Source organism: Microtus pennsylvanicus, chromosome 11 (genome assembly GCF_037038515.1).
Source record: "Microtus pennsylvanicus isolate mMicPen1 chromosome 11, mMicPen1.hap1, whole genome shotgun sequence".
Lineage (NCBI taxonomy): Eukaryota > Metazoa > Chordata > Mammalia > Rodentia > Cricetidae > Microtus > Microtus pennsylvanicus.
This window is the reverse complement of record NC_134589.1, coordinates 95,992,189-96,016,448: the sequence shown is the minus strand read 5'-3', so window position 1 is coordinate 96,016,448 and position 24,260 is coordinate 95,992,189. Positions and strand designations below refer to the sequence as shown.

At 42.2% G+C, this 24,260-nt stretch overlaps 1 protein-coding gene across 50 annotated transcripts in view; it reads right to left on the bottom strand.

The window, feature by feature from the left end:
• The window catches only part of Rbfox1 (RNA binding fox-1 homolog 1), a 1,543,972-nt gene that overhangs the window by 79,869 nt on the left and 1,439,843 nt on the right, over positions 1-24,260 (bottom strand). For 41 of the 50 annotated variants that reach the window (XM_075941979.1, XM_075941983.1, XM_075941971.1 and 38 more), the window contains 2 exons: positions 20,841-20,894; positions 2,443-2,523 (listed from right to left, as the gene is read on the bottom strand). In XM_075941979.1, coding sequence (XP_075798094.1) covers positions 2,443-2,523; positions 20,841-20,894 — 135 coding nt within the window. The remainder of the gene's footprint in view (positions 1-2,442; positions 2,524-20,840; positions 20,895-24,260) is intronic. The other 9 variants (XM_075941990.1, XM_075941985.1, XM_075941939.1 and 6 more) reach the window with 1 other exon arrangement.

Genomic DNA, 24,260 nt, shown 5'->3' with positions numbered 1-24,260 from the left:
AATAACCTTTCCAAGCCGCTAGTAGAGTTCCTCGCTATGACAAAACACTCACCCAACTTGCCAATCCAAATACCACTGCTTAAGATAAATACCCAGGGAAGAATCTTAGTGAAAGAAAGTAGGTTGTGCTTTTTATAAAAAAAAATAAAAAAAATTAAATTAGTTATTAATTGCTTCCTTTAAGACTGCTATAGAAAAGGGCATTGATTTTTAATATATTTGAAAATAATTGCTATGAACCTGAAGATTCAACAATTGGGGCAACAGATTAAAATATAATTAAACAACAGCATAGGAGAAGGCCATTATCATAATTCCTAAAGGTCACATGGCCAATCTGTGACAATAAAAAGTTGAAAATACGTAGGTGAGATGACCAATGTGACTGAGAATAGGAACTAGCTAAGCTTGTGCAATCGTACACGTGATATTAAGACTAATGTCACCATATAGTCTTAGTACTGAAAAAGACCTGCGTGAGTGCTTAAACACTGCTTCTGTAGACAGTGTGTAATGGCTAAGAATATCAGGCACCTATGAAGAATATATATCTAAATAATGTAAAATGCACATTGTCTTTCTTTAATTTTGAAGACAGGTTCTTACTATACAGCTATAAGCCTGGCTGGTATCAAACTCACCTGCCTCCCTAGTTCTCTAGTTCTGGGATCAAAGCCATGTGCCATCACATCTGGCAGCAATACACATTTTCACTCTGTTTGGTTTTATAATCCCAATAAAATGGGGAAAGATAGGATCTGGCCTGTGGCTTTTTTTTGCTGACTCCTGACATCCTTCCCTCCATTAATTTATCAGAGCGTTTGTATAATGTTTCTATGTTTGGTATATAAAACCTGCCTCCATCTTGCTTTAGAACTGCTAGACAGATCCAAACGAAACCTTTCTGAGGTGTGTCTGGTTCACTCCTGAAAAACGACGGAAACATATCACACTGGTATACAGAGCCACTCTGCCCAACACACTAACTGTTTGCCCAGTGAGACTAATTAAGACGATGGATTCAAACCCTTATTGTTCTGTAAGATGGATAGGTAGAGAACTTGTCCTGGGAGTTCTGTAGACCAGCACTAACACCGTGCAGCAGCTCTTCTCCAGATAAGAGTAGAGACAGGAAGGGCAGGAGAACAGGAAGAACCAAACCTGTCTGTAAAGGCCCTGGGCGGTGAGTAACTCCCTGTCTTCGGAGCCCTCCACTTCCTCTGTAAAACAAGCCGTGTAGTACCTACCTGGAGCAGGCATGAAGAAGGCTACCATTTACAGTGACTCACAAGGGACAGTTTGCTTCCATTCAGAAAGAACAACTTTTTTTTTTTTATCAGGGTTAAACTTTCTCGGGGCACGGAAATGTACACTCCTCATTGAAACAATTCAAACCTGGGTTTGAAATTGAAATAGCTGCCCGTTCCACATACATTCAGTCTATCCCAGGGCTGTCGTTATCAGTGGGTCCCAGGGGACCTGTCTAGTTTGTCCCACTCTCTCATTTTGGGAATTGAGGTGTCAGGTTCTTTCCAGGAGTGAGGATTCTCTTCTGCCTTCAGTTTTGTGACTGTCATGAGCTGCCACTTCCAGTTTACCCTTCTTTATCCCGTTTGGAAGCCCAGACCTTTCCAAGGACCTACAGACTAACTTTTGGACACCAATAGTGAAGGGGACACATTTGCCAACTAGGGGACTCTCCCAGGACTATATATAGTGCCTGCTTTAAATAACAAATAAAGAACACTTACTAAGAGAGGAAAAGACCCACAGGGCCTAGGTATGGCTTTAGTTGTCCAGTCTGGTCTGGACATCAGGTAGGGTACTTCCCAGGCCTTCCTTCTAAGCTTATGTTTTCTTTCCTGCCACTGCCGCTCTGCAAGTGTATTTACATATATGTGTATTTCTATACATACTTAAAATTTTATCAGAACATTTGTATCCAGTTCAACTAGAAGAACCTTAATTTATCTGCCTTCACTGTGGACTTCTGAGCCTTGAAAACTAGCTATCAATTGGTCATATTTCCTACAGTGAACCTTCCATGTACAAAGGGACAGCTCAAGACACCTACGCTATGGGGGACTTTTGGATGGCTTGCACATTTAAAATACTTTACCATTAATTTGCAGAGCTGTGATTAATGCAGCCAATGGCCTTCTTTCCCACAACCTTCCTCACCAACCAATGCCCATGTACCATCATGACAGTCAGTCACGACAGGCTTAATGAAGGATGGGTAATACATATCAGGAATGTGGGCTTACTGTGAATGGGAGAAAACAGAGGGATTTAGGTACTAAGGCAATGAAAAAACAGGCATGTTTATGGAGAGGACACCCTGAAGGAGATGAAAGGAGAGGTGGAGACTTACATGGCAAGGAGATGAACGAACTCATATATACATATCACAAAACAAAAAAGCCACAAGTGTGGGCTTACTTGCAGAAGTATATACAAGTGAACTGGGGCCACTGTACATGGAAGATCCCTCCTGGTTGGCCTGGCACAACAGCACCGTGCCTACGAGAGAGAGAAAGAGAGAGAGAAAGAGATGGCGTCTGGTTTGGGGACAGCATACTATTATCTGAGAGCTTAAATAAGAAAGGCAGAGAAATGAAAACACATCTCAGAGCATAGGAAGCCAAAGAGACCAGAGGAAACCCACCCACTTCCATACCCCAAATGCATGCCATGCCGTTTCACATGAGGGTTAACTAAGGTGTCTAGTTAGTGCTGTACAGCCCACTTTCATACCAGCAATGGGAGTGATATGGCATTCTCAAAGGGGATGTTAAGAAATAGCAGCAAACCCATTATTCATGCCCCTGTAAGCATCCCCAAGTAAATGCATTTGATCCTACCCACCCCCCCAAAAAAGGAAGTACAAGAGAGACATTGGAAGGGAATTAGTATGAATGGGAGGAGAAAAAGAGAAGATAATGGAGGAACTGATGACAAAATATATACATGAAATGTCATAATGGAGGTCTTTATCATATGTAATTAATCTATGCTATTTTAGACAAACTTTTAAAATAGCAATAAGAACCAGACAGTAAACTGGATGGAAACACCCCTTAGCTATGCAATCTTTATAAATCATTGTGCCTCACTAGGCTTCCACATTTCTATCTGAGAAACAGGGATAAATAGGTATATTTACCTTCCAAATGTGTCCATAGCAAGAGCTATCATGTAATAATTACTCCACAAATGGGAAGTACGGGTATTGATTTGTTTCGAGGCAATTTTTCCCACCCCTGCCCTAAATGTTTGTCCTGGTGGATGACTTCTTTAGGGGAAGGGTAGGAGAAAGGCAAGCAGAAAAGAAAGCTATATGTTGTCGCTATAGTCCCTCCTGGATGCATGCCCAACACCATGAGAGATGACTGCTGGCCTACTTGCTTCAGCTTGCATCCTAGGAGCTCTCTGCCTCCTGCTGCGGAGTGGGCTTAGCTGACCTGCAGACTGCCAGGCACTGCAGCCTGGGCTTGCCTCCGCCTGATTTAAGTAACAGGGCAGTTGGCTCATCCCTGTAAAATGGAAATTTACAGCAGGGGGGAATAGGAGCCCTGAGACATTTCCTTCTGGGCCATGCTTTGAACCACCCACCCACATCAAGGAGGACTGCCCGAGGCCTCTTTGGAGTGTTGATTTGCCTCTGCTACTGCTGCTAAAGTCCAACTCAAAGATTGCAGAGAATGACCTGGGCTTGGGGCACATGGGGTAAACCAATGAAGGGTGCTGGAAAGACCTTCCTGTGGTTTCTGTTGACTTCCCTGACTCGGCAGGGTTAACCTTTTTCACTTAATACTGCAGATAAATATTATCTTCCATGAAAGAAGTCTATCTCAGGGCACATTTCAGGAGCAAGGCCATGCTGTAGAAGAGGCCTATCATCCTGTCCTCCATGCTACCAAGGCCAACAGACATGTAGTCAAAACTCCCAAGAGTCATTTGGGTTCCAGAGACAACAAAGCTGATGATGCTCCTGCCTGCCCTGTGCCCCGTTCAACCTCTTCATGTCGTATCATGAGACATGATTCATCGGAGAGATTCTAACCATTTTCCTCCAAATCCCAAGCCCATCTTCTCCCTGTGCTTCTCTAGAGATTAAAAATAATTTCCTGGTTAAAATAAACCTGTGGGGTGGGGCAGCAATCTACATCATTCTATTGCTCTTCATCTTTTTGTTTTGTTTTGTTTTGATGAGGTCTCTTACAGAACCTGAGATAACTAATTCAGGTAGGGTTGACCGGAAGTCCACTGAGCTTTTGATGTGGGTCCTGGGGATCTGACCTAAGTGCCCCTCATGTTTTTATGGCATGTGTTTCACCAACCGAGCTATCTCCCTGGTACCCCAAAACAAAAGTTTTGTTAAAGTCGAAATTCATCTCTTCCTCTGCGTGTCACCGTCTCTATTAATGCTATTCCTGTCACTCAGAGAAGGAGCTCAAATACATCACACCTGTCTTATGTTTGTTCTTGGAGAAGAGCCATCCACCCCTCCTTTTTCTTTGCACTCAAAATAGTCCTGGCATTAAAATTAACCCAACTGGAGGCTTGAGAGTCAGTACTTTAAGAACTTGGGTGGGCCCTTGTCATGATCAGCTTCTGCTGAATTGAATTCAACTTCTCCTTTTTACTTTATTAAATGTACTGTATAGCTCGCCTTCCATCCACATTTCTGGTTGCAATGGGTGACTGGCAAGGGAATGAAGAGCAAATAACCACCAGTGAGGTGGGAGGGGGCATCTCACCTGTTTTTGCTCATTGCTAAAAATCGTACGGAGAAATGTAGGTTACTATAGGACACGGAAATAGTTATGATTCTGAATCTCCAACGTGAAGATACTGGTAGATGGATTTTGAGACAATTCCCACCACTCTTTCCTATGCATTCTTGACTAAAATTCCACCTTTACAACAAGACCTAAAGTTTTTTGGGGGAGGGTGTGCCGAAATTTCAGAAAAGGGAAATCATCTAATTTTAGCCAAAACACAGCTAAAGGCCATTTCGGTATCTGCTATTAAAGCTCCCGGGTCAAGTTTCAATATCCTCAGTGCAGTCTGTAGAATTCCACTGAGACCCAACACAGATTCGGAATTGAAAACTAAACCTCGGCAGGGCTTAATGAAGCTCTCTCACTCTTCTCGAGCTGTGGGCCCTGAGACACCGCCAACCTAGAATCATGTCTTTGAACTCCCTTAATAGTAAAACGGAACAAAACGGAACAATCTTTATGCAATGATTTTGACCTTTTGTAAAACACAATCTATGCTTGGTCCTAAGACCTGGGTTTTATTTTACCTAAGAACATCCTCTAATTTAATTTGCAAAGCACTTCTAGAGAGTTCTCTTCCCACTTCGTGACCTCTGCTTTAAAGAAAATCTTTGGATCCAATAAAAACAAAGCAACCCAGAGGAATGGGGCAGCCTCCGTGCATCTCAGGGAGAGGGCTGGCTAATGCATGTTTGTTTTAAAAAGTAGGTCAAGTAGCTAATAGAGGTACAACCAGCCCTATAAAGACTGTTTACAAAATCATTGGAAGCACTTCTCAATACAGCATATACACAGCCTCGCAGAGTTCCTTGAATTCTGTCCTCTGTCTTCTGTCTTCCTCCAACAGTTAACAGAGACCGCGGCAAACACTGAGGACCAGCATCTGTAGCCACAGGGTGCCTGTATCTGTTCCTACACATGATCTTCCCGGGCTTATTAAACTCTTTCAACTTATTAAACTCATTGAAGAGTAACAATGGGTCCAAATTAGACTCCTTCCTAACCACACTGCAGCCAGGGCAGACATCACTAATCAGCTCTAAGATCACCTATGCATTCTGAACCTGGCCACTGGCAGTTGCTGGCAGTTGATGTAAGCTATTAGGAAGGAGAGATCTCTATGCCTTCTTTGTACTAACCCTGAGTTAAATCAGATAGAATTGGCCCTTCTACCTCTGACAGGAATGAATTTAGAAATTGCATATGGTGCAGCTCTTTGCAGTTGTCTTCGCCTGTCTCCCTTCTGCAGGGTTTCAAAGTGAACTCTTGCAGTCCTAGTCATCAGGAGTGAATTAATTACTCCCTCTATGGTCCTACCATATTCATTCTAATCCCTTATTTACATATGGGCTCCCCTGCAGAGCCCCCTAAGCAGGGAAATCACACTCATCATTTTACCTCTGACCCTGGGCAGGAACTAAAGAGCGGAGGTGATTTAGTTTTATTTTCCTTGCTAAAAATAGTGCCTTCTCCAGCCAGCCTCTTTGAGAGGTGCCTTCTACTTCTTTGTGTTTGTGGCTGGAAATTCATTTGCTTGGAGCTCAAATATGCTCTCAGGTTATCTCTGAGATACTCATCTATTCTGCCTTTTCCTTAGGTTGTGTGTGTGTGTGTGTGTGTGTGTGTGTGTGTGTGTGTGTGTGTGTGTGAGAGAGAGAGAGAGAGAGAGAGAGAGAGAGAGAGAGAGAGAGAGAGAATGAATATAGGTAAAGATGCTTGTTACTAAGGAAGGGCTGAGGGAGTGCAAGAAGTTCACTGAGCTCAGCCGGCTTTCTTCCTTGGGTCGTTTAGGGGAAAGATGAGGCTGTAAAATGAGCGCACAGTGTTCATTGTGCAGGGATTTGTGTGTACAATGTGTCAAGTGACTCCCTAGCTTCAGAAGCTATCTGTGGAACTCCTTGTGGGTGTGTTTGTTTCTAAAACACCTAGCATACTATTGTACTATCCTTTCTAAAACTCACACGATCAGGGACAAAGACAAACACCTAGCATACTATTGTACTATCCTTTCTAAAACTCACATGATCAGGGACAAAGACAAATACAAGCAAGAAAACAAAAAGAAAAAGAAATTAAGAAATGGTTCTGAGCGGCGACCTGGACCTGTGTCATCAATTGTATGATTCACTGGGATTAATGAAATTAATAAGCTATTTTAGGACAATTTTCATTAACTATAATTATGGCTGGCAAGAATGATTTTTTTTTCTTTCTGCTGTCTGCAGCAGACAAGACTGAAACAGCTTAGTATAGTTCATTAATACCAGAAATATTTTGAATTCGGCTGCACAGGGAGATGGGGAGGATCTAGAGGAGTTATGAGAGGAGAACATATGATCAAAATCTATTGTAGGAAAAATTAAATTAAAAAAGAAAAAAATGTATGTATATGTATGTGTGTTGACATGCGTGCAAGTGTGTGGAGGCTAGAGAATAACACGGAATACTGGAAGTTGATACTCAGGCACCATGCACCATGATGTTTTAAAAACATGAGGCAAGTTCTCCCACTGGCCTGGAGCATGCCCAGTAGCCCAGGCTAGCTGGCCAGAGAGCCCGAGTCCTTCCGTCTCCACTACGGCATGGCTGAGAATATAATACACACAACTATGATTAAAAACAAAAACCCTGAAGGCTGAAGACAGAACTGGGGTCTTCCACAAAAAAGCCTATTGTTGGTCATGCCAATTCTGGAGGAGAAGCAGCATCTCTGGCTTCAGTGATGACCTACTTCGTCAATGCAAATTTTGCTTCTCGCCTCTATCGTTATTGGGTGATTTTTTAAAACCTTTAAAAATTAGCTCTAATGTAGAAAATGATTCTAAGTTAATAATCCAGCTGTGGACACTGAGACATGGGCACTCTGCTGAAGCAGAAACCGGCCAACATCTTTGTATACAGCACTGGACTCTAATCCATTACGGGGAGCTAAAATAACTTGGGGGTAGTGGGAAATGGGGTCTTCTTCCAGACACTACCCCAAGGGGTTCTAATTCAGAGATTCACCATTTACATAACCCAACAAACAGCAACCACACAGGGATGCACAGAGGAATAGAAGTGTCCGCCTGGCTTAAGAGATCTAAATATTTTCCCCTCTTATTTGTTTGTTGAGAAACAGTCTGATGTAGCCGAGGCTATTCTCCAACTCACCATGTAGCCAAGAATGACTCTGAACTCCCGATTTTCATGCAGCTAGGTTTCAAGGGCTGGGAATGGGGGGATTACAGGCATATGCCACTACATCCAGTTTCTGAGGTTCTAAGGATTGAACCCCAAGCCCTTCTGTGAACAAAATGCAATATTCTTTTTGTCCTTCCCATTTAACACATAATAGATAGTTGCCTTTGCTCTCACCCTGGGGAAGAGTCATCTCTTCTCTGTCACTAACTCAGTGAACTGTGGAGGTGGGCAGCTAGGCAGTTGCCAGCTACATGATCCTTGAGAAGGCCCTGTGGGTTTTCCCACCAAAGGAAAGGTGTATAGTACTCCTCTCTGCTATGGAAGAGACTGAATGTCACAAAACCCATGTGGTCCAGTCCTAAGCCTCAGGAGTTCAGAGCCTGGGATTCCAAGAAATGATCTTCAAATATTACAGCTGAGTTAAACAATGCTATATTGGTGGAGCCTCATAGAACAAGAGTGCTGCTCTCTGAAAGGGCAATTTGGTTAAAGTCTTGCAGAGAGGGAATACCAGATGGATGTGCAAAGGTGCAGCCATTGTCACAAGCTAAGAAAGCCTCCAACCCACCATCACCTCACTCTTTTGCTGCTATTCTTCAGAATTTTGAAAATCATTATTTGGCTACCCTATCTGTGATGCCTTGTGAGGTGGCAGCAAGCTAGTGCACACAATAGTCTCCCCACTCTCCTGACTTGAGGGCCAGCTTGTCCTCCCAGGTGGCACCTTACTAGCCCCAAACTTCTGCTAGATTCAAAGGTTTAGACTGTTACCATTAAGTCTCCAAGAGAACAAATTGTTTCTAATTGACAAATGAATCCAAGACCACAAAGAGCAGTGGATGCTTCTAAAGACATACATTCTGGACATCAGACTAGCATTAAGCTAACACTACTATGGTAGCTTCTGGAAGGCTGGTATGCTGGCCTTCCAGAAGCAGAATGTTTTTATACCAGCCCGAGAGATATGACTCTCTGCAGAACTACAACAGAGCTCTCAGTACATGGATATTTCCATTTCTCTGAGCACAGATGTCACTGGGAAATGTTGCATGTATATATAATTCTTATAAATCAAAATGTGTTTTAATTGTACTGGGAGATTTCCATATTTAAAGGGGCCCTGGAGCAAATCTATTCTGTAAATAATCCTTCAACCTAATTTATTTTTGTAAGTTTTGATTTTCATAATATTCATAAAGAAATGCATCATTTCTTATCTTCCTTTTCACTTCTTAATTTGGCACAATTTTTAGGCATTGCATAGAAGTTCCAAGAATAGTTCCAAGAATCTGTTTACCATTTTCTCCCTGATCATTTGTATAATATTTCCAGAAGCTCACTCTCTTAGCAAATTTTAGTCTACCTGTGGCTTAACTCAATATGAGATTAAGATTAACAATAATAATTCCAGAAGTTTCTTGTGTGTGTGTGTGTGTGTGTACATGCACACTGTACCTGTGTGCACAAGGGTGTGCAGGTCAGAGGTCAACATTGGGCATCCTTCCAAGAGCTGAATGTTTTTAACTTTTCCGAAAGGGTCTCTTACTGGTCTGGAGCTCAACAAGAAGGCTGGTCTGGATGCCTATCTCATCCAAGAATTCCTGCTTCTTCCTTCCCAGTGCTGGTCTTACAGAACTCATTTTGGCCTGGAGACCACATTACCAATTGAATTTGTTTCCCATCATGCATAAATTTCTCAAGGAACCATCAAGAAACTCCAATTCCTCTTTGCACCGTCATCTACCCTTAAGATCCTGTAATAGCAGAACTATTAGCTAGGCATGGTGGCATATACCTTTAATCTCAACACCTGGGAGGCTCAGGCAGGAGGAGCATGAATTCTAGGCAGGCACAGGATACATTAGTGAAACCCTGTCTCAAGTACAATATGGATATAATTACAATTATACCCATTTCATTTCACAGATAAGAATACAGAAACACAGAGAGATTTAGGATCTTGCTGACAATCACACTGATTTGTGGAGCTGAGTGCAAATGAATTCAAACAGATCCTTCAATTTGAGGTTTAAATATTTCCAGTGAATTATATCATCTTCAGGTAAATCTGGCTACACCAATTTTTATTATGTTCTGTACACCAAGACTCAGCTTTACCCAGTTGAAAAGGAATTAAAAGGATATCATTGTTGATCAGTAAACTGGGCTTAAACTTGTTTCAGTGTCCATCAAAAAAGTTTTATTGACTCATAGCTATTGACTCATTGAGTCATCCTGATAACAGGATTATTTTTTTTAAAAAACTGCTTCACATTTTCTTTTTGACTCACTGTTAAAATCTGTGAGCCAATGGGTGTGGTGGTGGAGTAAAAAAGATTCGACTGGGTCCAAATGGATGTCTAGCAACTGAGCAGCAGCAGAAGCAATGAAATCACTTTTATTTCCTAATGTGTAGACTTCAGGGATACAAGGGCCCCCAACACAGAAAGGGGGTCCATGCATTTCACACCCTGCTATGCTGTGCTGTCTGGTGTTTCCCATGCAGGCTGCTGTCCAGCAGGTCAGGGCTGTGACCTGAGGTTCTGCCCTCTTTCTTCCCCACTTTTCCTCCCCCATCACATTCTTGGGAATATGGCTGGTCCCTAAAACAGGTAAGAGTCTCAAAAGCTGTTTAGAGAGGCTCCCCATGTCTCCTCTTTAAACTCTACATGCTACCCCATAACTCTGTTTTAGGATGCTCCGGCTAAGTTTATGGACTGAAAAAGCCCAACATCTTGAATTGCCTGCTTAAGAGAAAATAAATTTCACTTCTGACTTTCTCAGAAAGTAACTGCAGCAGTTACTTAAATATGCTTCCCAGAAACACACACACATGCACACCTACATGCACATGAGAGAGAGAGAGAGAGAGAGAGAGAGAGAGAGAGAGAGAGAGAGAGAGAGAGGAGAAAGCACTTATGTATTCACTATAGAAGAAAAGCAAATGTAATATTTCAGGTAGTAAAATTTATTCTCGAAGATGACAGAGAACTATTAATAACATCCAGGGTTCCAATTGTCTTCATATCACATGCACATCAAAGAAATATCAGAAAGGCCCAAATAGATGCTCCTTTTTTTTCCCCCAGGGAAAGCATCAGTAATATTGGGGTGTTTATGTCTTAGAATGATAAAGGGCTTAATATAATGATTACTGTACATCGATTAACCTTTACATCAGATTTGAATATGTAACCCATTAACTAATTTAATGTCTGAAACAATAACAGCCATTGGCATTATTCTTTGAATAATCCTTGCTTAGTTTCCATAATGGTATACAGTTAATGAAAACCCCATTAAAATGTTGCATGTGGCATAATTAATTCTGGCTGTTTTCTTTTGGTGTAAATAGCTAATGTAGATACTGAATTCTGTTTTCCTCTGGCCTTATTAATTTTTCATAAGCCAATATTTTGCCTGTAATGGGTTGTAACAGCTCTAAGGAAGTTCCAGAAACACATTAACTCCTAGTGATGTGGTTCACCCAATTGTGATTGTGCCATGTGTGAGCTGCTTCTTCAACACAAAGACATTTTCAAAAGAACAGTGAAGGGGAAGAGTAGGAGATATGCTTAGTGCTCATCTGCTGCTGCAGAGGACCTGAGCCTGGTTCCCAGCTTCTGGACCTGAGCCTGCTTCCCAGCCCCCAGACCTGAGCCTGTTTTGCAGCACCCGGCTCTGAGCCTGCTTTGCAACACCCAGACCTGAGCCTGGTTCCCAGCACCTGGACCTAAGCCTGCTTCCCAGCCACCGGACCTGAGCCTGCGTTCCAGCACCCGGCTACCACTGGGCAGTTACAACCAACTAAATTTTTGACTCTAGGGGATCTGATGCCCCTGACTTCTGAGTACCATTGCACTCCGTTGCATATACCCTCCCCACATACACATAATACAGAAAATACTTTTTAAAAATTAAAAGGCAATAAAATAGTTTTGTTTTAAGTTTTCAGAACACATAATTAACACAAAGGATATGATAAAATATTTGGTCAACTTGAGTCTACTTATCCAACAACTTAATTAGTTGGACAGATAGGAGTAGCTATAATTCCTTTTTGGAAAGAATATTTAATGTGGGAAGCAAACATGCTAATCTAGAGCATTGAATACTTTATAATCAAAGGGTAATGCAACACAAATAGCTCTAAAGACATTCTGGTAATTCTCTTGTCTGGAAAGAGGCTTAGACGGAAGAAAACTGGTTCTATGATCACTTCCTTTCTGGCCCTAGCTTAAATCAAGTGTTCAATTCAGGGGACTGAAGAGTAGAGGTTGGGGAAATGAGGTTTTCTTTTGTGTGTGCGTATGCGTGTTTGTGTGTGTGTGTGCACAGAGGACAAGAAACAGTCTTGAGTGTCATTCCTAATTTTCTTTTGAAGACACAGCCTCTCTCTGGCCTGGAACTTCACCTGCACACAGAACTGACTGGCAAGGGAGCCCCTGAATTGATTTTACCTCCTCAGTGCTGGGATTATAAATAAACACTGATACTGTCATTTTTATAAACGTGGGCACTACAGATTGAACTCAGTTTTTCTTAGCATGGGTTTGGGGGATCAATCTTAGGTACTTTGTGCCTGTGAAGCACTGAGCCATCTCCCCAGTGCAGTAACAGCCTTTATAAATAATCATATCTGTCTATGCACGTTTTTTTAAAAAGTAAACTTTTAATACATTGTCTTAAAATTTCATATGTATATATAGTCCATTTTAAATGATTCATTTTTCTCTTTTTATTTTTTTCATGTTTAAAGTTGACAAACGACGAACGTCTTAAGTCATTATAGAATCCCCTAGCAGAGTGTGTATTAGTAGACTCTCGTTCCGTTCATCTCACCTACCTCTGCTATTCGCAGTGTCTTTTAATGATCTCTTCCCAAGTTCCTCCCTTCATGCCTGATATGTCCTTTGCCCATCCCAACCTTCCTCATCAGACAGCTCTGAGTGTATATGGAGGCGTAGGGGACCCGCAGACACTGTGGTGTGTTTGTTTTTGACCATGCTCTCAATGACAGCCTACCCCTCAGAGGACACACTCCAGAATGCGTATTCCCGCCTTGTGGTATTTTCAGCAACATTTCTGGTGAAGACATCCTCTGATCTTAGCAGATCAATACGCCTCAGCCTTTGGAAAGAACTTAACTTTGCCCAGAAATTCCCACCTGTGGTAACAGATAAAGATCGACTCCCTCTGTCTTCTTTATTCCATTAGAATTTCTTACTGAGGTCTCAAGTTAAAGGTTGAGGGATACCCTGGGACTCTCCCAACCTTCCTATCTCTGCAGTCAAATTTTTCTACGTTTTTTTTTTTTGTCAGATGAACTCCTATTTACCCTCAAAGACCCCATCTGTATCACTCTTTCATTTGTAATGCAGGAACAATGACTGTTAGCATTGGTGTGCAAGTGTGCATAGGCATATGTGTGAAAACTCCATGTCGTTGGTGGTAACTATGTGCATATGCTTGTGTTTATGTATATGTATGCAAGCTCCATGACATTGGTGTGTGTGTTTGTGTGTGTGTGTGTGTGTGTGTGTGCATATGCATGCGGTATCTTTTTGTACATTGAGTATACAGTTTGGCATTCTTCAAAAACCCTTATGTATTTGAAGGAAAGCATAGTTCATCTCTATTACCTTGGCTAAGTGCTTGACCTTTGTTTCATAACTTCTTACTAAAGAATGAGTTAGGATGAAGAGATAGCTCAAAGGAAAAGGCACAAGCATAAGAACCCAAATTTGAATTCCCAGAGCCCACATAAAATCTGGACCCAGTGTTCCAAATGAGAGATGGGAGGTGGAGGCAGAATCCCTGTGAGCCCACTGACGAGCTAGCCTCAAACAGACAACCACCAACAACAAAAAGAGTGACTCTGATTTCAATTACACAATCACACACATTGAGCTCACATACAAAGGATACTGGACACATACTATGTATATGTGGGCAGGATCAATGAGTTAATGGAAACAAACGGGTGGCATTTTTTAAGTTAGCAGTGACCTCATTCTTTGGTCATTCCATGGTGAGTCCAGCACAGCTATGGTGCACCATTGGAGTTCTGTGCATTCATGTGAAGCCTAATCAAACAGTGGAACCCTAACAAAATCCTTGAGAGGCACCCTCTCTGTGTGGCCTCCATACAGCTCTTCTTACACCAGAAATATCCTGCCCTTTGCCTTCAGAGGAGCAAGCCTTGACAGACTTCCCATGCAGCAGAAAAAGAGCACATTTCTTTAAGAAATGCATTTATTTTAACCATCTCAGCAAGTCCTGAACCTATCTGAAGATCAAAACCCCCCACAGGCTTCATCAAAGATGAGCTGTGGTCCCTGTGTGGACCAGGGAAGGACACAGATCAAAAATTAAGGCCAAATGTGGGCCAGGATGGAGTAAAATCTGATAAGACAGATGGGGGGGGGGGGAGAAGAGGGCGGGAAGCAAAGTGAGTCTCATCCCAATGAGGAGGCGAAGGTAAACAGATGGACAAGATAAGGTCTCTGAAGTGGAACATTTCCAGCTGAACATCCGCTGCTTGGGGACAGAAATCTGGATGCCCCGGTTCCAGCTCACTGAATTGCACTGCATTTGAATTTAGCCGATGTGTAAATTACATACAGCAAACCAGAGCCAAAGGTCACTGCTGGCGAGAACATTCTCTTTAAGGGCATAGCTCAGCATCTAAGTCAAGCCTTCCTCACGGTGGGGATGTCAAGACATTCCTGCCATGAGGGATGTTGAAATATTTACTGCTTGGAGGGCTTGGAGCGGCAGTGGAGACCTGCAAACATACACCACCATATTGCAAGGCGCTCAGGTTGTATGCTAAATTGCATGGTTTATATCACACCAAGTACTCTGGGCGCAATCTTCAAACACAAAGAGATGTGCCTGGGAACACAGCTACTCTGGCCCAGTTTCCTTTCATGATGTGCTAATAAAATTCCTGGAAAAAAAAGCAGCTTAACAGAAAAGGGTTATTTGGGCCACAGTTCAAGGGTAGAGTCCATCAAGGTGGGGAAGGGACAATGACAGGACCTGGACACACGGGTCCACAGTTAGCAAGCAAAGCACAATGAGTAATCATGCTAATTTTTCATTCTCCCCTTTATCCAGTCTGGGACCTCAACTCATGGAACAGTGCCCCCTATATTCTTCCATCCCAATTACCGTAGGCTAGACACCCTCACAGGCAAGTGCTGACACTTGTTTTCGAGGTGATTCTCAAATAGACATTCAAAGTCTTAGATTTTGCAGATGCTAACATTCAAAATACAGGGGAAAAGCTAGCTACAAAGAGAGTCATGCTAAAGCACATAAAAGGTCATCCTTTTAAATGTACTGTGCTCAGTGAAGGGCAAGTGGGAAAGGGGTCCCATGCCACCTTCCTCTAACCCAGTTCTAAGATGAATCATAGCTCACAGTGGCCAAACGCTCGTAGAAAACCCACACACTTGTAGAGATAATCCAAGGTCAAATACACCTGCCCTCTTGAGATAAGCAATCACACAGTGCTATATCCCAACTCTCTGTTTTTAAACTTCACATTGAGATCTCAATCCACTATTCCATCTCCTGTTCCCATGTGATATGGTACAGGGCCTGGCTCCCTGGTATGGACATAGCCAGTCGAAGCGACTTCAGTGATCACACTAATCTCTTAAATTCATATCTTACTTTGGAGTCAGTGAGGTTCTCCTGCCCTCATTATTGTCCCTGATCCTACCCATGACCTTGGCATCAGCTTGCTTTAAGAACTGCTCCCCTTTCAGATGGGACTCTACAGGCCAGCAGGCCCTTTCTTTTAGAAACTTCTTATTATCCCCTCCCCTTCAGAATAAGCAACAAATGCTTTTAGATGCGTCAACCTAGAGTCCTTCGCTTCAACAATACTGTTAATGAGAGTGATTGCCCACAGGGCCACTTTTCTCCCCTTCCTCCACCATCTTAGCTTTCCACTTGCCATAATCTACCTCACCTTATTTTCTTTCCTTTCTTTCTAATGGTAACCTTTCTCATCTTTGAGACATAACCCTATCTTTGATCTGCAATTCACTAGAAGTTCCTTTCCTTTCTCTATTGATTGTGTCTCCTGGAGTAATGTAGCTAAATTGCAATTTCCCTTTGCAGGCTGGGTGTTCTCACAACCCAGGAGTGAGTTATGTGTGTTCAAGTGCTACATCTTCTGAATCTTGTTAAGCTGTGCCACCTTCTAGCCCCACTGATGGAATATTTAATCACAGAAATGAGCTGGCTGATATGATATACAGTGTGGGGAAGCTCTGTCCTGTGGATCTTACCGGCAATTGAGGATCAGAGCAGAGCCATTTGTCAGTACTACTGTGACAACATTGAATGGCCTTCTGTTTCTTATTTATTCTCCTTCACTTATTATGGATATTAAAGGTATATTGAATCAACTGCTTTACTGGATAGGTAAACAAGAAAACACTACATTTTCAAGCAGTGAGGATTTCTTAGATGTGTGTGTTTGGATGTACACGTGTCACACATGAATGGGTGCTGTGCATGTACACGCAGAAGGAACAGGATAGGTGTTGCTCTTCAGGAACTAGCCACCTAGTTTTTTGAGACTGGGGCAGGGGTCTTGAGAAGTAGGCTAGAGTCACTGGCTGTGAGGTTCCAGGAACCCATTTTTTTTTCTCCTTCCCTAGACTGAGAGGATAGGCAAGTGCCAGAATGCCTCACTTTTTAACCTGAGTTCCAGAGATTGAACTCAGGTCCTCATCCTGCAAGGCATGTGCTTTACCAGCTAAGTCATCTCCTCAAATCTCAAAATATTTTGTTAGAAAAGGCAAATAGGCTCCTCTCTGCTCAGTGATATGGTAAGAATCCCTCACGAGTCTTCTTTATTCTGATTCTTAGACATGCGCTATCTAATTATACCCAGTAACTTGAGGAATACCGTTGGGAGCAGATACCCACACATATCCCATTTCTATTAGCACCCCAAATTTTATTTAAGCCTGAAGATGGTGTGGCCATACATATTGGTCAAAATCGTTAAGACCCATCTGTGCCTTAATTGACTTATCAATCATTTGTCTTGAGAATAAACCTCACAGGGTCTAAAGATAATTAGACTTGGGGAAATAATCAATGCTGCTTAGCTTTATATGAAAACACCCACCTGTCTTTGCAAAGATTTATATCTGTTCCTAGAATATGCAGATTTATGTACATTTGCTTCAGCACACTTGCATTCAAAATGAATTTAAAGGAGTTCATAGTATGACTGTAGGTGAAACCAGAAAAAAATACACCCTCTAAAATGAAAAACCTTTTCAAATGGCTTTCTAAATGCTTCCCAGGGTTGTGTGTATGTGTGTGCGTGCAAATGTCATAATCTATCAAAGCAAATTAATACTGTTCAGCTAGTAATTAAAGGTCTTCATTAAGAAGTACGCCCTCCCTCCCCACCCCCATCCCCATCCGACATCAGCAATAAAATTGCACTGGGGGGCATCAGAAGGTTCTATAGGAAAATCAATAACTTGCCATTTTATAATTAAAAGAGAAAATAAATGTTAGGGGAAAGTCCACTAAATTAGGAAAATTACCTTTAGGAGAGATTGAAAATATTGATTTTAATTTACAAAATCTGTGAACTTTCCATGGCCCATTTTGAGAGACAATTGGAGGCTGGATGGTTCATTCTGCATAAGCTTGAGGAAAATCAATAATTATGCTGTGGGAGTGTCATGAAATCTGTCACGAACACATCTTAGACTGAGAAATGACTAATGAGTCTGGCTTTCCATCTTGGACATACATAGGGATGACCTATGAAATCCAAAGCAAGCAATGACAAGGTCTTTATTTCTGGTATGAGCTACCCTCCATACTGCAAGCGAAATCCAGATTCATTCTGTAGCTAAGGAAGTTTAGATGCTTTGTCAAACTCCTAGCATGGGTATGCAGCTGGAAGGTATAGGTCATCAGACCCAGACTTCATACTTGTGTGTGAAGTCAGCATTTTTGCCAACTGAGATAATGTCTCAGCCTCTCTTTTCTTTTCTTTTTTTTATTTTTCTCTTTCTTTCTTTCTTTCTTTCTTTCTTTCTTTCTTTCTTTCTTTCTTTCTTTCTTTCTTTCTTTCTTTCTTTCTTGTGAAACAGGGTTTCAGTATATAAGCCCTCAAACTCAAGGCAATTCTCCTGCCTCATCCTCCCAAGTGCTAAGATGCAGGTGTACACTTCTATGCCAGGTTCCTTGTTAAGAAAACAAACAAACACACAAACAAAGTAACAACAACAACAACAACAAAATCCAAGACTTCAATTTACTGAGCAAACCTCATATAAACGACATCATCGGTCACTCAGGTTTCTTCAAGATGGTCCTCACCCAACCAATTCACATACCTAACTGTGGTGGTGGCGCTACGGCAATAGAGACAAGTTGGCTTGTCTCACTTTTATGGTTTGGACAGTGGAATGACCACAGGGCACAGCCACAGAAATGTAGACTTAATATTCATAAAATATAAAAACTCATGGTATCCACTTACAAAGGATTCAGCCCCTGAGATTGAAAAAAACAAGCAAACAAAAAAACCCACTTTTTTATGAAATCCTAAAGATGTACACTCTTTGTATAGGGTTCAAGCCCCATGTTGGGCGCCACTCTTTTGTGCTTTAATTTGCAAAACTGCAACAAGGATTTAATACAATCATGTATGGAGTGTGCTTAGACTAGTGCCAGACTACAGAAAGTACTGAGTACTCATTACCCCTCCAAACTTGCTGTCCTTCTCTACCCCGGGGACCTCTCTGCCTAGCCTGGGCTTTGATCTAGTTTCAACTAAGTTTGATGCTGTTGAAGGAATGCAGACTCCTTTATGCGTGCGTATGTGAGTCTAAGCCTGTCTTTGTGTTCTTCAACACCAGCAGGCATTCACTATGGTCTGGAATACCAAATAAAGGAGATAGTAGACATTTTCCTGATCAGTAGAGCAAGGATAACCATTAGAAAGGGAAAACTACACAGGACTCTCAGATCATGCCCACATCTGTGACAAACTCCCATGAGAATACTTTCTGCTTCTTGCTCTGGACCCCAAGTCTCTGGAGAGAATAATGTGAACACAAGCACATATCATAAGCATTCACAGGCTAGAGAACCTGCCACTGCCTTGGGTTAGATGCTGCAGATTCCTGGCTGTCTCTGAAGGTATGTGGAAGCCAGATCTTCTCTGATCTTTGAGGAGATTTTATACTTTTACAGCTTTGGAGAAGATGTAGCCCCAAACACAGTACCTTCCAAGGTGCACCTTGCTTCTGGACAAATAGCCCTGTCCCTAAGACCAGAAGTTAACAACCCAAGTAGATATGCTGAGAGTTCACAGACAAGTCCTTTTTACAAGTACTGAAAACAACTTGAGACCAACCGTGTGTTCAGGGCTCAGGAGTATCAGTTATTAATATGCCTTCTCCCACCATGACACAAAGATTAAATATTAACTTGCTCAGTTTTATTCCACAAACATTATATGATGCGGAATAAGTAGTGAGGGCTTCATACAGCCCTACCTTATATTCTATTAAACTCATATGCACTTCTGCTACCATAATCCCATTTGAGAGATGAAGAAACTGAGGTACAGAGAGGCTTAATAACTTGTTCAGAGTCAATATCTGGCAAACAGGGGAAGAGAGTTTGAATTTGGGCTGTCTGGTTTCTCGTGCATGTTCCTCTCTTTCTAGTGCATCCTCTCAGGAGGTAGGGTACACAGTAGAATTGTTGAGGAGCCTTACACTCAAGTGTACTCTCCCTGATAAGAGTGAACATAGCTGCTGCATGGTGGTGCAATCCCTAGACTTAATCTAAACTCACATAGGAAGAGGACTGCAAACACTGTATAGCTGAAATACAAATCTCAGCTCTTGTACGTCCCCTTCCCAAGTTTATCCAAGTTTGGTTTGTGCAAAAGAGTAGTTAAGTTCTAATATTTTCATATCCTCTACTAGTGATGTTTAGTTTCAGAAAAATGGCAGGAGTTGGGCAAGAGGAAGAAGTGAACCAAGATCTACCTCACCACTAAGATAAACTATTTATCAATTGTGTAATGTTCAAGAGGCATGCCATAGGAAGACTCTTTCCCCACATACATAAGGAAAGTCTGCCAGGGTACTAGACTTTCAAGACAGCCTTCTAACAAAACCTCAGAAGTAGTGGCAGGTTAACTTGCCATGTCAAAGTAAAGAATAATCTTACTTGTGGAGGCTTCTGGCTCACCCCCCCCCCCCCCGATTTGTTCACTGAGTTGTCTGAGTGGGTAGATTTCCCTACTAAAAGGCAGTAGGGGATAGGGGATGAGAGACATATGCATGGAGCAAAGTAGAGAGAAGTGACCATGCTAAGCCCAATTGACCCATGGAGAAAGAAAGACTGAAGTCATGTTTTTCTTCCTAACTTTCACATAAACTATCTTGGAAATTCCCAGTTTGTACTTGGGTGAAATGACTGACTCGATCCTTTGCTTTCTTAGGAATGAGGAAAGCAACTCTGATGGAAATGCACAGCTAACAGGTGCACAGCAGGGGCACTGCACTAAAACAGGAAGGGGCCACCACCCGTCTGTCCAGTGGACTGCTGTGCAAAACCCCAACACTTTCCTAGGGAGAACCCATGTGAAATGTCATGAGTGGCGGAGCCCTCTGCTTACCTTACAATCACTGCAGAGTTGGAAACACTCTTGGTTTTGCCCCAAGAAATTGTTGGAATTTGTTAAGATGTGATTCCTCATTTGGATTAAGCTACAAAACCCAGGATGTAGGGGCAGGCAAAGCACATTTAGAAATGACCAAGCAAGACTTTGGCGTGCAAAGCAAAGTTCCTTACCTGCATAGAAGTCAGGGCTGTAGACGGCGCCCACAACTGGATTTAATTTCCAGCCTTAAAACAAGCACAGAAGGATTACATCACACTTGAGTCGGGAACTTCTCCCCCATCAAGGAAACCACAGTGACAACACAGTGAAGTAGTGCACTCGTTTGGACTGGAAACTTTCAAGGCTCTGTAAGTTGAACATGCACCAACTTGCTTGTCAACTCTGGAGTCTACGCTTTTGGTCTTTTGCTATCGCAGATAAATGGAATGAACACTACTGACCGGCTACAGGTGAACCTTGCAAGGAAGACAGAATGCAGGCTCAACCATATCAGCGCATCCACAATCGTAATTTCAGTTTTTGCCTTACTTCATAGAACATTGTTAGATAATCCATCACTTGCTGTCTTGCATTAATGTCACAGACATTTCAAAGCTTGCCTAAACAGAACTCTTTGAGGGAACGCATTCTGACGATTAGCCAACCTGATGGTGACCTCTTAGACTTCCAAGGGCTGTGCGGTTTGGGAATAGCAGAGATACCAGCAGAGATCTGCTGTAGAATACATTCCAATCCTTTCAGGAGCCGGGGAAGCCTTAGTCAGCGTTAGGTATCAAAGACAACATTCAGGTCACTTGTCTATGACGTTAGCAGTAGTCTCTAGCTTGCTAAATGGTATTGGTGGAAGTACATCTTAACTATGAACTCCGGCTCCTTAGAAATTTTCACTCAAGAAGACAACACACAAGAGCAGCCATATTGGAAAGCACATTATGGGCCTGTTTGGTTTTGTATGTTTGTTTCTGCAACATCAGGAAAGAGCGGTTATGCCTCAGAGCCTGTGATTGTTTCTGATTTTCCTAGTAAATCTCTAAGGAAATCAATACTCGTAGAATTGTTTTTGAGACAGTCTTAAGTAGCCTAAAAATCTCATGTACCCTGGGCTGGACTTGAACTCATATATAAACTAGGATGGCTTTGAACTTCTGGCCTTCCTGCCTCTTTCTCGTGAATACTGGGATTGTAGGTTTGGGATACTATACCTAGTTTATGAAGCTCTGGGGATTGAACTCAGTACTCCATCGGAGCCAAGAAAGCATTTTCCTAAAGAAGTTCCACCCTGTGTGACCCTATGTGCCCTCGTGTCTTGGATCAAGTGTCAAACACTAAATACCTTTCATAAATGGACCCGAGAAATAGAAATGGCTTATTTTTAAGTGCTGTTATGGTTTGGCTGAGACATGTCCCTGTAGGCTCCTGTGTTTTAACACCAGACCCTAGCAGGTGCTGCTGTTTTGAGAGGTTGAATAACCTTCAGGAATTTGGGTCTAACTGGAGCCAGGGAACTGCTTGATTTTGGACACTGAGGTATATGATGACCTGACTAAACATGAGAGACTGTTTAAATCAAATTTGGGCCTTATGACTGTGCCACATCCCTTCTTACCTCAGACCCATCTTCTAAACAAGGCTTCTCGCTCCCCAGCAAGGAACTTGAATATTTTTCTTTTCTGAATCTTGTTGAACTGGGTGCCACCTTCCACTCTCCCTTCTCCCCTGAAACGTGATTCTCATCCGGTCTTTCCCTTCAGCCAATGGCACTTCCACGCATTGGTCATTCAAAATTCTGCTCAGTAGTTGCTACCTCACCATCATATCTCATATGCAATCCATTTAAAAAATACTCCATTAAACTTGGGACAGTGTCTTCCTTCTTTACAATCTATTTCTGGCCAGACAAGTCATACCAAGCAAAAGAAAACAATAACAATAATTAAAAACCACCCTTAGGGCTGGAGGGATAAGCCCAGTGTACTGCTTAGATGGAAGCTCCCATGCATCCATGTTTGGAAGCTTACAACCATCTATAACTCCAGCTCCAGGGGGCTCTGGAACCCTCTTCTGATCTCTGCAAGCATCTGCATCCACATGCACTTACCTACACACCCACAGGTACATACACGCACACACACACATGCACATATATGTACACATGCACACACATGTAAACATCTGTAAACAATTTAAAATAAAAGACTCATTCATTCTGCTTCCCTCTCCATCCATTCTATTTGCAGTGGCCAAAGAGTAATGGAAGACATCCACCACTTGCTCTGCCCCTCTGCTCAGAGCTCTCCTCTTTCCAGACTCGGAAGCACAACCTCACTGTGCTGGCCCAGAAGATCATAATCTAACCAAGGCCCATCCATTTTGCACCACTGTCTCCGTCTAAGACATAAAGTGTTGATTTTTTTAATCTGAATAAAATTACCCAGGCTAGCTGGACATCCAAAGATCTCCCGGCCTTTTTTGGAGAACTCTTCTCAAATCTTTCTCAAGTATCCAGGTATTGTTTGGGTCTCCAATTCCTTCCCAAAACATGATACTCATTGTCATACTCCTGCCTTTTCTTAGGGGCACTAGGTGATTCATGACTCAGTTAAATTTTCTGCATGTGTACTAACTGTTTCTGAATCTATTCACTTTCTCTCTCATTCTTTTCTCTTCTTTTGTTTTCTCTACCATTCTCTCTCATTGGAATTGAAAGTAAAGCTAGGTAAGACTGTCAAGTATGAGTTCTAGACTCTTGAAAACATTTGACTAATACTAAATATTCCATAAACACAGACTTCGGATTATTGTAAAACTTAGAAGGCACAAAGTGCTTTTCAAAGTGGTCTTATTTCCTTCCAGCTAGGATTTGGTTTCTTTGTGCCCTCCAGATGCTAAATGTTCTACATGCAATGAAGGACCTCTTAGGGACTGCCATCTTCCAGTGAAGGCAATGAGAACTGCCCTTGAAAGTCACCTCTGTGCCGACTTGCTCAGACTCACAAACCTGAGGTAGACTTATGTAAATGTATGCAAATCACACGCAAATGGACTTCTTTCAGTGGCTCCTTCTAGTACCTGAAAGAGACCCCAGGGATAACCTTGCTAGAAATACAAGCCTGCACTGTCAGGAAGATGGACAAAATGATCCCAATTTTAATTTCTGCGACAGTTTATGTATGTCCCCAGGCTTCACAAACTCTGAGATTTTCATCAGGGACATTAAACCGAACAATGAGGCTTACAAAAGAAAGAGAATAGCAGATAAAGCCTACCACTCCCAGCCTCCCAGGGTCCCATCCAACAAGGCAATGAAGCAAAGCTCAGGCAGGCACGTGGAGATTCACCCCTCTGAGATGGGTCTTCAGGGAGTTGCATCAAATCAGACTCCCTGCCTCCCTGAAATGTAGCTTATCCAGGGTTATGTGCTAGCCTGCTTTAGAAAAATGCTGGACAAGATCCCTGGTGTACAAGCCTTGCTATAGTGAAACCTGCATACATTCTAAACAGAGACCTCATAGATTAAATAGAGCAGGAGGCAACATTCAAAGGACAGATAAAGCACTTATTCATACACTGAGCACATGTACTGTGTGGTT